Raw genomic sequence first — 14,894 nt, 5'->3', positions numbered from 1 at the left:
GGGGGAGAAGATATAACAACTACAATTTTTTGAAGTTGTTACAACAAGCAAACGGAAAGGACATTCTTGGGTGGGAGGGGGGAGAGGGAGGAGGGAGGGAGGTTTCGGTGATGGGCCATAATCATCAACCACATTGTATATTGACAAAATAAAAATTTAAAGGAAAAAAAAAAGGCGAATAAGAAGTAGACATAGCCTGTTGGTCACTCTCAGTGACCTACTCTGTGAGGTCCAGACTCCCTGCCCTGAGCTGTCTGACTTCAGGCAAGCCTCACATCCTTGGTCTGTGTGGAGATTGAGATGATTACATGAGCCAATGCTTATAAAATGCCTAGCACAAAATGCCTGGCATGTAAATAAGCACGTAACAGCTACAGCGAATCCTTTTGGACCCGAGGCTGAATGGCCTGATGTCATTCATGTTGTGGGGCATTACAGTCCAGCAGAGAGAGCCCCGAATTAGGTGTCAAGAGCTTGGACCAGATGATTTTGAGCTACTTTGCCACTGTGGTGTTCTGTTTCTTCATTTTTGAAATAAATAGGTTATCTTGGTGCCTATAATGTTCAGCCAAGCTCTAAAATGATATGTTCCTTTGAGCTATACCTAAGCCAGAATTGGCAAAATATCTGCTTAAAATCAGGTATATCATCTCTGAGTGATTGTGTGGCAGAGAGGGATTTTTAGCTAATTATCATTTTCTTAATAATGTATGTTAGCTAGTAATAAAATAGTTTACTAAGTGACGTATAAGCTAAAGTTATACTTTATATAAGCTTATATTTATAAGGTAAAGGTAAAGATAAGCTGAAGTTAGAGCCTGTTTGGCACTTTGTAATCACCATAAAAGTTAATACACATTTGAGTGCAAATCATGGCTGGATGTGCCTTTATCCTAAAACGAAGAGGTATCATCTAGGTGTTTGTGTTCTCTGATTTGATTCAGAAATGTATTATTAGGCCACAGGCATATTTTATTTTTATATTCAAATGCTAATTTTTTTGAAAGTTGGGTCTAGGGGCATGGGGTATTCATTAATGTTTAGATTTTCTACTTTTTGATTGTATTGTTAACCTAAGTTTTAACAACAAAGCGAATTTAACACTTACTGCTTTGAGTTTTAGTTGTTGTGACGACTATGTTGGTTGCACTAGTTTAAAACATTTGAAGGACCTTCACTTAGTAGGTAAGGCAGTGTATCTTTCAAGGAAGACTTAGGATTTCTAAAAAACCCGTTTCCAAACTGGCAGTTTGAAACATGGTATTTGTTCAATGTAGGCTTTACCTATATGAGAAAAATCAAGCAAGTAGGTTTGTTCCGTTGCTATCCCAAAAATGGTCTTTGCTGAGAAAATGGACAGGTTGTAATGCTTCGCACTAAAATCAAGACTGGCACACTTGGTTTTTGTTTGTTTGTTTTTAATACATTGCATCAACATTTTATATTTCCATTTTTATTACAAATATCATACATTTGGGCTGAATCATTTTACTATCAAAATCTAGCTTTTATCATCAAATGTGGAAGTCCTAGGTCACCATTGTTTTCCTCAGTTTTCTATCCTTCAGGGGGTTTATTTCCCCTTAGGGTTTTATATGTCACCATGTCTCTTGGTGGTGATTTTTGTCTCAGAACCTGGGGTTTGGGTAGAGGAAGTGGTAGCAGCAGACACTAGAAATGCAGGTGAGGCCATATGGTAAAAGAACTTCTTTCCATACTAAGGAGTTTCTGTGTCATCCTACAGGTGACAGGGAGCCAGTAAAAGGTTTTTAGCAGAGGAGTGATGTGTTTATGTTTAAAAATGGTCCCTCTCAGGGCCGGCCTGGTGGCGCACTGCTACAGTGCGCCCCAAGCACGGTGGCGCTCCCGCCGAGGGTTCGGATCCCACGTGCAGACCGGCGGCTCACTGGCTGAGCGAGGAGCGGAGTCAACACCGAGGGTTGCGATCCCGTTGCCGGTCCCGGTCCAGTACGGGCGCGACACTGAGGGTTGCGCTGCGATCCGTTGCCGGACACGAAAAAAGACAAAAAGGAAAAAAAAAAAAATGGTCCCTCTGCAGAGAATGGCTTCAAAGGTAGAGACTTGGGCAGTGGCCAATTCAGGAGGTCTTAGTGATGGTCCAGGCCCAGAATAATGAGGTTTGCTGAAGTTGTGGGGCTGAGGAAGGAGGATGGAGTTAGGAGACAAACCTGTGGCATGCCTTCCTTCTAGACATTGTGAGCATACAAAACTGAGTCAGATGTGCATTTGCTTGGGAATTTAGTCTATGGAGGCAGGTGTAGTGCTTCAGTTTCCCTGGCTGAACATTGGCATAAAGCAGACCCCTCTCTCTGTGTGTGCAGCAGATTTTCCTCCCTGTTGTACCTTGTTGCTTTCCACAGCTTCTCTTTGCTCCCCTGTGTTCACATCTTGCATCAGCCGAAGGGGAAAGGTCTGAAAGACCAGCTTTGTTTTTCTTCCAGCTTGTACTCTGAACCCTGTTAGCCAACAGTATTGGCACTGCCTCATAGCAATGGTCAGTCCCAAATTAAACAACATCGTTATGAAACCCTGCAGTCAGGCTGCGGCTTTGGACTTCCGGTCTGTGCCTCTGCACATTTCCTTCCAGCAGCTCAGTCCCATTGAGCAAGTGAGAGTGTGTAGAATATGTTCTGGGTTTTCTGCTCTGTGTGGCAGACCATGTGTAAAATCAGTTGTTTTGAGTCACCCCTTTTCCTGGCCTTGAAAAGATACACACCTTCTTGTCCTAAGGGAATACTCGTACATAATTCATTTCCTTCTCCAAGCCTGTAATTGCAAAAACCCTTTCAGCAGAGTATGGAGCTTTCATAAAAGGAATTTGTCATGTTTGGAAGGGTTATTTGTTTAAGGGAAAGACAATGGAGTTATTCTTTGAGCAGTATCTGCCATAGAGTGAAATGGGTGCTGCTTATTATTAAATTGGACTCTCTGGAAGGATTTTGGTAATTCCTCCTATGTTCTTGGAGCCCCTGAAATCAGAGTGGGAAAGAACTATGAGCTTAATGTTAAAATTATTTGCACCACACTGAATGACAGAGAAACAAATACTTTTAGCTGCCTTTAAACACATTAAACAACCTCTCAGCCCCAGAACAACCCTGGAACCCTGCAGAACCTGAGTGGCTGAGGGCAAGCTGGCTTCTCTGGACAAGCCTGACCTCCACCCCAAGTCTTATAGTCACACAGGCCTGACGGTTACCTCCTAAGCAGGTGGTCGTCCTGGGGAAGTCAGTTTGCATGTCAGGTTGCCCAATGTGGCTGAACTGTGGGGTGGATAGAATTCTCTAGGAGGCGTTTTTGGTTCTTCTGCCTGTTAGTGGGACAGATGTGTCATTCAGACAGCTGGGTCCTCTAATGAATAGAAATTCAACTTACACATAGGGATTAAGTATCTCAGTGTTACCCTTGCCACATCAACTTTCTTTGACAGAGCCAAGAGGAAGATGAAAGCCATTCAGTGTTAAGAAAGGGGAAACAGGTTACTGATATGTACAGGGAATTTTTTGCTTGCTTTTAAGACTCTAGGTTACTTAGGAAGATGAAGTGCAAGGTATGGGAGGTTTGGGGCAGATGATCTCCTAGGCTTAAAATGTAGAGGTATTAACTATAGGAATCCTGGAGGTCTTATGACGTGTTAAGTCTGAAACCTGAGTCCAAGGCCAACTTGGTTTAAGTAATTTCAGTGAACAAATATTTATTGAGTATCCATGCACTTTGAGAAGGACAGAGAGCACACACAGGTCATTCAAGACCTGCCTTCAGTGAGCTGTACGCTGCTGAGGGGCAAGACAAACACACATGAAACAATTAAAAATAACAGTTTATGTCTTAAACTGTTCATATGCTACAAAACCACAAAGGAGTACTAGGGGACATATAACTAGGGGACATATAAGGGCTGGATGAGTCAGACCCGTTTTGTAGTAGACAGGACTTAAGAGAGGAAACCAGAGGGTCCTCCAAATGAAGCTCACAGGGCAAAGTTTAATACAAGCAGGACTGAGAATGGCTTTTAGGTGGGAGCACAAACAGTGAGTGCTTCAACCCGAATGTTTATTAAGCCCCTGCTATATGCCAGGCACTGTGATGGGACCAAGGGGGAGAGATGAATGGGGTATAGTCCTCGCCCTCAAAGGAGCTGAGCGTCTAATAGGGGTCACTTAAGGTTATTATAAGCTGGGGAACACAGGGATCCTGATACAATTCACAAGCTTTGGGGTCTATAATCTGGAATGGTGATAGCCTTGGAAATGGGTGTCATGCAGGACAGCCTCAGATCGCAGAGTTAAGCTCCGACCATTCTAGCAGAAAAGTTCCAGCACACTCCTGGCTCAGGGTGGTCACTCGATGCCTGCAATCCAGGCCACTGGCGCACCAACGCCTAAGGTTTCAGCCCTCAGAATCTGCCAGTGTGATAGCACAAACAGAATAGATTGCTATACTTTTCTGCCTGTTGGCACCGAGGCCTGCAGAGAGCTACTTCAGCCTCTCTAGCCAGCGTCTGAAACTTGAGCGAACACAGTAGTACTGTTAGGGAGGACTGGACCTGTCTGTCCTCTTCAGAAGGTTGCAATGACAGCGACTGCTGGAACAGTTTTATTTTAAGAAGAAATCTAATGATGACAGCCAACGTGGTAAGGGAAATGTTTTTTTATAATTTCTGTTAGGAACAAACATTCAATGTGATTTTTAAAAATAGGAGAATAATGAGTATTGCCTGTTTCCAAATACAAATGTTGTTCAGAAGCTGCCAGTCTGCTTTATTTGTTTCTGAACTTTCATGAGATACTGGTGGTAAAATATCAATTTACTAAAACCATTTTTAAAAACATGATACCTCTATCTCCAATTCGTGCAAGTCACTCTTTTGGCAGGATTAGGTTGAATTTTAATACTAATACTAAACTCTTATTGAAGAGCTAAGAAGCTGTGGAACTGGTAAACTTAGTGACTGATCCCTCTCCATATTAAGCGTGTGATTTGCTATTACCAGGTGCCAGTAATATGAAAAGAATGTGCTCCTGTGGGTTTATCTGTATTTGTCATTAAGGCTGTGCTAAGCCAGTGAGCCCTAGAAGCTGCTCGCAGGGGCTTTGGCCCTTGTTGGATGAGCCCCACAGGTGCCACTGCATGCAGGGCACCATGCCTGGTTTCAGCGTAGATCTGAGCTGCAAAGTTCTGGACTGTCCAGATGACTGGGCAGCTCTCATCTGTAGTGATAAAGCTCTGAGTTTGGCCAGGACTGGAAGTTTGTGGTGGGCCTTGATGGATCCCTGGGTGATTATTTAGCCTAAGCACTGTAATATCTTTGTATACATCCCCAAGAAAGTCTTAAGTGATTTGAGTGTTTTGTAGCTTTTCCAGTAAGGGGGCCTTACAGTGACTTTGTGACAAAGGGAATGCCTGGGATAGCTTTTAACTAGCATTGGGATGCCCAAAATTTAGACAAGCTTGGTGGAATGTAAGAAGTAAGCCTGAGATAGGTGCTTAGGTATCCAAGCTGTCTTTGTTCTATTGGTTTTTAGGCTATGTAGGCTTTCTGTGGGGGCATTAGTCTGTGGTCAGCCCTTGATTTAATGCAAGTTGTCAGGGTGCCCTGAGGAAGGCTGTGGCCAGAAATGTGGATTCAGAGGACCCTAGGAAAGGGGAGGGGCAGTCACCACAGTGTAAAGCTGGGCAATAAGATAAAGAAGGTCATTTCTTAATCTCTCACCATCCTGAATCTCTTGCCTTTTCTTTCTCAGAGAGCAGAGCTGACATCGGATAAAGATATGTACCTTGACAACAGCTCTGTTGAAGAAGCTTCGGGATTGTACCCTATTGATGACGATGACTATGCTTCTGCATCTGGCTCGGGTAAGGCTGACTGCTTCTAAACACTTGACCCCACTCTGCATGTGTGTGCACACACATTTCACTGAACAGGCAAGATACAGTGCTTAAGAGCATGGTCTTTGGAGACATAGGGCCTGGCTGTGAATTCTAGCTCTCTACCACTGAAGCTGAGATCCTGGGAATTTAACTTTGCTGAGCCTCAGTTTCCTCATTTATAAAATGGAGGATAATAATAGTCCTTACCACATAAAGTTATCGTGAGGATTAGAGGAGCTGACACGTGTAAAGATCTTAAGAGTTTGCTGCTTGGCACATAGTGCTCTGTCAGCATTAGCTTTTAATTTTATTCCTAGACTTTCAGAGTGATGTCATGGAAACCAGCCTTAAAGAAATCCCACAAACACTAGTTTCATAAAACCAGCTACTTTGTGTTAAAGGTTATAGATGAGGCCAAGAAGTTACACTTTTTTATTCCTTGTGTATTGCTCAAAAGTAGGAGGGAAAAATGTAGCAGCCTAGTCAAACGATTATATAATGATATCCTCAACTCCCTTGGTATAGTAGTTATCCATTATCTCTGTAATGCTGTATAACAAACCACCCCAGAACTGAGTGGCTTAAAGCAGCAGTCATTCTTTTAACTGATTTTTATGCAGGTTGGCAACTTAGTCTGGGCTCACTGGGCTCCCTCATGTGTCAGTGTTCAGCTGCAGGTAGGGTATGCAGCTTTGCTGATCTTGGCTGGGCTGCCATTTTGGGGGCAGCTGAGCAGACTTGGCTCTGGCCCATACAATCTCTCATCCTCCAGCAGGCCAGCCATTTGTTCACAGGAAGAGGCAGAGATCCCAAGACAGTAAGTAGAAGCATGCAAAGCCTCTTGAAGCCTAGGCTTAGCACTTGGTGCAGCATCACTTCTACGACATGTGATTGGTCACAGTAAGTCAGAAGGTCAGCCCAGGCTCCACCTCTTAATGGGAGGAGCTACAAAGTCACATTGCAAAGGATGTGAATACAAGGATTCTGGCCATTTTTGCTATCAACCATACTTGGTAAATGTTTCACCTGTGCCAGGAAATTGAGAAAAAGGAAGAACTTGTGCATATATTTAATTAATGGTCAAATCAGGAATTTGTGGTCAGCAGCATGCTGGAAAAGTCTTTGGACCTTTCTTGCTTGGGGTTTTTATTGTAGCTTTGTCAGATGGTAAAAGTTATGCATGTAGATGTCTGACAATCAGATTGGCCCAGGCTTCAGAAGGACCCAGAACAAATTAAAATCAGTTGTATCTTTGGTAGAGATCTAGCCAGTATTGTTTAATTTAAAACAAGTTGGAAAATGGCAAGTCTGAGAAAGACAAGAGAGGTGGTGGCTGACCTAGTAACAATGAGCTTACAATGCAATCCTAGTGTAAAAATAACCCTCATTATTCTTGGGAGAGTGCTATATATCACATACACAGAATGAGTGTGAAAAGAGTTGTTCTCTGTAGCCCACAGCTCTAAAAATGTCTTTCACTCATGGCACGTTTTTTTTTTTTTAAGCACCTCAGAAGTGCTTTGTAACTGTCATCTTCAGAATGTCCCAGGAAATAATAAATATGGACACTTTTTTGTCTCCATGTCACAGATCTTAGGATCCAAGAGTTATTAGTGATCTTTAGAAGTTGTCCAAGTCATTTTGCTGACTTCTGCCAAGATTATCCTTAAGTTTAATTTAAAGAGAACAGGTACATAGTCCTGCTCCCCTGCCTGCCCCCCGTCCTCCAGATGAAAGTGGGTTGGAGTGAGTCATCTGAAATTCTGCACCCACTAATTGAATAGATCAAGCAGAGGCTTAAACATAGGCCCACGTTGCTTCTGCCACGGCTCTAGCCTCGAGTAGATCATAGGTGTGAAAAAGATGAAGAGCATCATTCTTGACTTTAGAAACCACCTTGCACTGAACTGGAGATGCTGCTTTCCAGCTTAAAGGCATGGTAGTTACGACTAAAATTTGTGAAACAGTTACTGTGTCGGGCACTGTTCCAAGCCTTATAACATTCCTGTAAGGATAGATTCTATTATTTCCATTTTTTACATAAGAAAATATGAGGTATAGAGAGATTAAGTAACTTGCCTCAGGTCACACTGTCCAGGTAATGGAGCTGGCCTAGGGACCAGGGAGTTGGGCTTGAGAGTGTTTTCTCTTTCAGTCCTTGCTGTTCTACTTCTTTGTGTCATAAAACCCTATGACAGAATTAAGAGGTCTTGCCCAGTGGATGCCTAGTCCTAGCTAGAAACACTGGGATCCCCCAGGGTTTTGGCCAATGTATTACTTCTATCAAGCTATATTCAATGGAAAAGCAAATAAACTAGAGAATAGCTAAAGGCCTAGAGGTAATTCCCAGATGAGAAGATGGGGCCATGTTACATATGTGGGCTCAAGTATAGGCATTAGCAAACGTGAAAATCTTCATGGGCATTTCCTGTGTGCGATGCTCTTGGGACACAGCGATGAGAAAGACTTGATGATCCCTATCCTCAAGGGACTAAGTCTAATGAGCGAAATGTAGAAATGAGAAATAATAATTATAACACCATGTGATGGGTGACATTACATAGGGAAGTGCTGTACAACAAAAATTTAAGACTTAAGTACAGACCCTTAGTTAAAGATGGTGGATTGAGCACAGATACCTTCCAGTACCTGACTAAACTGACAATAAGGGAATTGGATGTAAACTCACAAGGACAAACATAACAATAAAGGAGACAAAAGCCACAAAGTTTTGAAAGCTGGGGACCATATTGGCTAGTAGTAACAGACTTGGCAGACTTGAAAAGGCTGAGTTAGCCACCAGTGAGGACAGCCAAGAAGAAACCCACTTAACACAGCCGAGTCCCCTTGGGGCCCAGGAGCCAGTGGCACTGAATGGAGAGTGGAAGTGGCACTAAACTCAGGACAGGTGGCTGAAAGTCTGTTTAAGAAGCAAGTAGATTCCTTTCTTCCATCATTCAGCAAAGGGATTCATGCTCCCCAACCTCAAAGGAAAACTGGACGTGTATCATCTGGAGACAATAAAACATAGGGCCTTTGAACTGGGGGTACCTTACTTATAACAGGGAGAATAAGTTCTTTGGTTAAGAGTTATTTAATGCTTAGATACCCTCAGTTATCTCCTCCCAGTCAGTTCCCAGAACACTGACAGTCTGTCCTTTACCCTCAGGGTAGGGGACGAGGAGGCTCCCCTCTGGGGAACTGGACCAACTCAAAAGAAACAGCTCAAAGATGGCAGCACTGGGAGCTCTCCTGGCAGCACTGAGAGCTCTCCAACAGAGCACACAGTACTACCGTAACCTATGATGCCCACATTGACACACCTCTCTTGTGGGCTCAGAGATTCTCTTAAATAAGAAAAGACAACCAAGGCTTCACAGACATTTATGAAAAACTTGTCACATGAAAGATAGAGACCTCCCCCAACCCCCAAATTGGGAGAGGACAGAAACTCACAGAAAGAAGAGAATTTACAGAAAAACATATTAAATTCAGAGAGATAAGAAGATGCTTTAATGGTAAACAAAAACAGGATACTGTAAAACAGGAATATTCTGAGAGCATGGAGTTCTTAGAAGGGTGGAACTGTCATATTAAAATTAAAAACTCCAACAATTAAAAACTCCTTAAAAGATGAGAAGATACAAAGGATATTTATTCATTCATTAACAAGTATTTATTAACTACCCACTACATGGGAGAATAGACATCGTTCTAAGAGCTAGGAACACTTCAGTAAACAAAATCTTAACAATGCTTTCTCTGATGGTGGTATAATTCTGTTTATTCCTTTATGTATTCCTGTATTTCCAAATTTTATTCATGAAAATGTATTTTAACATGTGCTTTTTTATAAGTTGTTTTAGTCCATTTGGGCTGCTGTAACAAAATATGCTAGATAATTTATAAACTGCATACATTCATTGTTCAGTTCTGGAGTCTGGGAAGTCCAAGATCGAGGCCCCAGCAGATTTGGTTCTGGCAAGGGCTTGCTCTCTGCTTGATTGATGGCACCTCTTGCTGCGCCCTCACATGGCAGAGGGCAAACAAGCTCGCTCAGGTCTCTTTCTTTTATAAGAGCACTAATCCCATTCATGAGGCCAAAGTCCTCCCAACCTAGTCACCTCGTGAAGGCACCTCTTCCTAATACTATACGTTGAGGATTAGGTTTCAACATTTGAATTTGGGGGGGGATACAAATATTTGGACTGTAGCATAAGTAGGAGAAAATGTTATTTAAAAGCAAAGAGGAGATATAAGGACTAGTGGGAACATAGAGATAGAAACAGTTCCACGATGGAGAGATCCAGGCAGGCTTCAGAGAGGGGATGGCATTGGTGCTGGATGTGGTAGTAAAAGCAGTAGTTTCCCAAGTGGGAACAGGCTCTGGGTGGGATATTTCAGACAGAACATCCAGAGCTGAGAGTCAGGGATGAGCGAGAAGTAATCAGGGGGGCTCCTGGGTTCTGGTTTGGGCAAGAGGGTTAATCTTTTTAATAAAGATAGTAAAAATAGTAGCAGAGTCACCCGAGGCAGATTACTCATCTGTCCCTAATTTTAAAAGTGCAAGCTTGAGAGCATGTTCTACTTTCTAGATCTCTCTCACACGTTCTCCCCACTCTTGGTTGATGACTCGTATTTGTAACTCATGTGAAGCAAGGGGCTCTTGAAATCCCTTCATTGAAATTCTTCATTTCACATTGAAATTTTATCCTTTGTAAGAAAATGATTCATTGTAGGAACAAATCAAGCATATTATTTGTAAAACTTTGATGGACAATCAAGTAGGCTAATAAAGAGCAATGTAGGGCCAGCCCAGTGACGCACTGGATAAGTGCGCCGCTTGGGAAGCGCGGTGGCGCTCCCGCCCGCGGGTTCGGATCCCACATACAGACCGGTTCCCGCTCACTGGCTGAGCGAGGCGCGGGAGCAACGCCGAGGGTTGCGATCCCGTTGCCGGTCCCCGGTCCGGTGCGGGGGCAACACTGAGGGTTGCGATCCGTTGCCGGACACGGAAAAAGACAAAAGGACAAAAAAATTTAAAAAAATAAAAATAAATAAAAATAAAAATACTGAAGAAACCAAGGGAGCAGTTTGTAGTATCTTGGAGTGGAGGAGGCCTTCTGAGTATGTCACCAAACCCAGAAACTATACAAGAAAAGATCAATAAATTAATTTACATCAAAAATATAAAATCTATGTGATATTTTCCCTGAAGAAAAAAGCCTATATGGAAAAATCCACCATCACAGCTAAAACACAAACAGCAAACTATAACTCATTACAAACAGCATACTTGTAACTCATTTCAAAATAAAGGCAATGTATTTCTGAAGCCATCGGTATTCATAACTTATGTTTATATAACATTTTATGTATACAGAATGCTTTCAAACATGTATCACATCTGTATATATACACAGGTAAAGACACACACATACGAGGGTACTTCAAAACCTTTGTGAAAAATAGAAATGAAAGATGATGTGAATCTTTCCATGAACTTTTTGAAGTTCCCTCATACCAGTGATATATGTATGTCTCTCAGTTAATTATTATCCCTGTTTTACAGTTGAAGAAACTAAGACTCAGGTATTACTTGCCCGAGATTACAGAACTAATATATGCCAGAACCAGCACTAGACTTGCTTGTTTTTTAATGCCAAATCTTGTATGTATTACAACATACCCTGCCATTTCTTCTCTATAATGAGTGTATATGTTCTGAAGTTAAAGGAGACAGATGATATATAAGAAATGAACCATAGCCATTGCACTGTTTCCAGCATATTACCCTCTTGCTTTCCGAACTGCTCATTACACTGATAGGATTCTGCGGAAAATACCCATTTTCTTTTGTTTGAAGAATTTAGAGGTACTCTTTCATTCATTCTTGACTGATGAAGCAAGTTAGTTTGCGTTACAGAGTTTGAGTATATTTTTGAGTTGTTACAAATTTGACAAATGGTCAACTTAAAAACAATGTTGTATTTGAATGTCAGAAACTCTCAAATGCTCTTCTAGTAAAAAAGGGGGCGGGGAAGTGCCCAGGTGGAAAGTCAGTGGTCAGTAATCCCTTCCTGAACAAATACCAGATCAGAGCCTTACTGTGTTAAGTAAGACTTGGGGAGCAAAACAGATGCAATCCCTTGGCCTTATGGGGTTTCCAATCTAATAGGCGAGACTTAAATCAGTATTTACACAAATAAATGCATAATTACAAATTTGTGGTAAATGCAATTAGGATAAGAAAAGTGCTAAAAACCATGGAACAGAGGACTCTGACTTAAAATGGAAGGAAGGTCTTTCCCAGGGTCTGGGGGTTAATTAGGAATGAACTAGGTGAGGGCTTCTGGCAGAAGGGTCAGGGGACCATGGCTGGAGCACAGGGGACAACAGGGACAAGGATGCTTGAGGAAGCTGAGAAGGTAGGCCAGAGCTGGACCATACAAGGCTGGGCTGAGGCATTTTATATTCCTCCCCAAAGCAGTGGAGTATCATTGTAAGAATTTTAAACAGGTAGTGACAAAGTCACAGACAATTTGTGGAAAGTAGACTGGACTGAAAGGTGCCTTTTAAGAAGAAGGCAGGTATAGTATTTCATGGAAAGATGACAGTGCCTTAGGTTGGGGTGGTGTCCCTGGAGCTGTAGAAAGGTGTTAGGGTGGAGAGAGATGAAGAAAGTAAAATCAATAGGACTGACTGGGCGATAGACTCGACATGGAGGTAGGGAATAGGAAGTCAGAGTTGTGGTGTACAGGCATGGAGGATTCCATTCACTGCAAGGTAACCTGGGGAGAAGACTGGGTTTGTGGGAGGAGAGGGAGAGAGATCATGAGTTCTGTTTTGGATGTGTTGGAGGTGTATAGTGCCTTTGAGTTATTCAAGTAGAATTAAGTGGGTCTGAATTTGAGGGGGGTGGTAAAAAGCTAATGATGTAAACTTACGTGTCGTCTGGATTGATGCGGTTCATTGAAGCCGTGCACGTGTATGAGGGAGAAAGGATGGAATAAGAGGCCTAGGGCTGAACCTTAAACTTGACATTTGGTGTTCAAGCAAAGGAGGGTAAACCTGCAAAGCAGACTTAGAATAGCCAGAGAGGTGAGAGGAAAGCCAGCAAGTCATGGAAGCCCAAAGAATCAGGAAATACCAAGAAGGAGATGGCAGTTGACAGTATCCAGTGGCCCTGGGAGGTTCGATTAGATGAGAACCACTCTGAGAAATGCCACTGGATATGGCAACATGGAGGACATTGATACTGTTTGGTGAAGGTCACCAATAGTGTGGTGACAGGGAAGACTGACTGGAGGGAATGAGCACCGCGTGGAGAAGATGGTGAGGACAGGAGCTGGTGAGTATCCGCAGCCCACTGGAAAAGCCAGCTGTGCACAGGGGAGAGCAGGATGGAGCTCGCTTGAGATAAGGAGCCAGCTACGGGAGATTTCTCCTTTTTTGTTATTTTGTTGTGTTTTTAAAACGGAAAATGGAGCATGTTTCTGTGTGGACAGGAGGAAAACTCGTTGAGCAGGAGTGATTGTCATGTAAGTGAAAGAAGGGCTTTTGAGAATGTTCAGGATCATAATATTGTAGAAAAAATTGCCAGGCTACCCACCGATCCCCTTTGAAATCACTTCTTCACTTCATCATGGTAAAGACCACAGAAAGGTTTGTGCTAAATTCTGAAGGAGCTAGTATTTTGAAAGAACGTGGCTCTGTCAGAATCAACATTACACAGTATTACCTGATAATATAGAAATGAGCTCATCTGTGCTTATTTTTCCAGGCACTGATGAGGACATAGAGAGTCCAGAGCTGACGACATCTAGACCCCTTCCAAAGATACCATTCACTAGTGCTGCTCCAAAAGTGGAAACCACGACGCCGAAGATACAGAACAAGCTACCTGCTCAGACGAAGGTGCACTTTGTTTTGCATTGTATTATCACATCATTGTTAAGGACAAAAGATCTTTTCATTATATTGTACATGGCTCTTTCCTATGCTTTATGATCATTTGGGCATTTACCTGCTTTCTGCTTTTATCACCTGGGCCTAGCTTATATGTGAATTTTTTTTTTCCTTTTTGTCTTTTTTCGTGACCGGCAACGGATCGCAACCCTCAGTGTCGCGCCCGTACCGGACCGGGACCGGCAACGGGATCGCAGTCCTCGGCGCTGCTCCCGCACCTCGCTCAGCCAGTGAGCGGCCGGTCTGTATGTGGGATCCGAACCCTCGGCAGGAGCGCTACCGCGCTTCCCAAGCAGTGCACTGTAGCAGTGCGCCACCGGGCCGGCCAATATATGTGAATATTTTTTGCATGGCATTCCTTCTTAAGGAATTGCTTAAGCCTAATTAAGAATCAAAACCTTGTTTATTTAGCGTAAGACAAGAAAACTTTTTTCATTTCGTAGAGAATGTTCTTTTTTTTTTTGTCTTTTTTCGTGTCCGGCAACGGATCGCAACCCTCAGTGTCGCGCCCGCACCGGACCGGGACCGGCAACGGGATCGCACCCCCCAGTGTTGCCCCCGCTCCTCGCTCAGCCAGCGAGCGGCCAGTCTGTATGTGGTATCCGAACCCTCGGCGGGAGCGCCGCCACGCTTCCCAAGCAGCGCACTGTAGCAATGCACCCCCCGGGCCGGCCCGTAGAGAATGTTCTGAGTTAAAACCATTGTGAACTTCACATATGCTGAAAGAGGCTATGGAATAAGGACACTCTGAGATGCTTCTAGTCTTAATAAGTCATCTCAAGTCTCCTCAGGCTCACCATCAGGATGTAATAGTAGTACATTTTAACATCTTTCAGTGGTAATGATGAATCTGGGTACATCTGCCTACGATCATTTTGAGAGCTGACTTATGAAAGATAAGGTTTTTAGGCTGGCCAGTTAGCTCAGCTGGTTAGAGCACAGTGTTATAACACCAAGGTCAAAGGTTCAGGTCCCCGTACCAACCAGCTGCCAAAAAAAAAAAAAAAAAAAAAAAAAAAAAAAAAAAAAAAAAA

At 43.0% G+C, this 14,894-nt stretch overlaps 1 protein-coding gene across 1 annotated transcript in view; it reads left to right on the top strand.

Moving 5' to 3' along the window:
* SDC2 (syndecan 2) overlaps window positions 1-14,894 on the top strand; it is a 111,423-nt gene that overhangs the window by 88,632 nt on the left and 7,897 nt on the right. The window contains exons 2-3 of the mRNA XM_008568280.1: window positions 5,766-5,877; window positions 13,676-13,809. Coding sequence (XP_008566502.1) covers window positions 5,766-5,877; window positions 13,676-13,809 — 246 coding nt within the window. The remainder of the gene's footprint in view (window positions 1-5,765; window positions 5,878-13,675; window positions 13,810-14,894) is intronic.

This window comes from Galeopterus variegatus, unplaced genomic scaffold (genome assembly GCF_000696425.1).
Source record: "Galeopterus variegatus unplaced genomic scaffold, G_variegatus-3.0.2 Scaffold23, whole genome shotgun sequence".
Taxonomy (NCBI): Eukaryota; Metazoa; Chordata; class Mammalia; order Dermoptera; family Cynocephalidae; genus Galeopterus; species Galeopterus variegatus.
The sequence above is the reverse complement of the archived record's forward strand: the minus strand, read 5'-3'. Positions and strand labels throughout refer to the sequence as shown.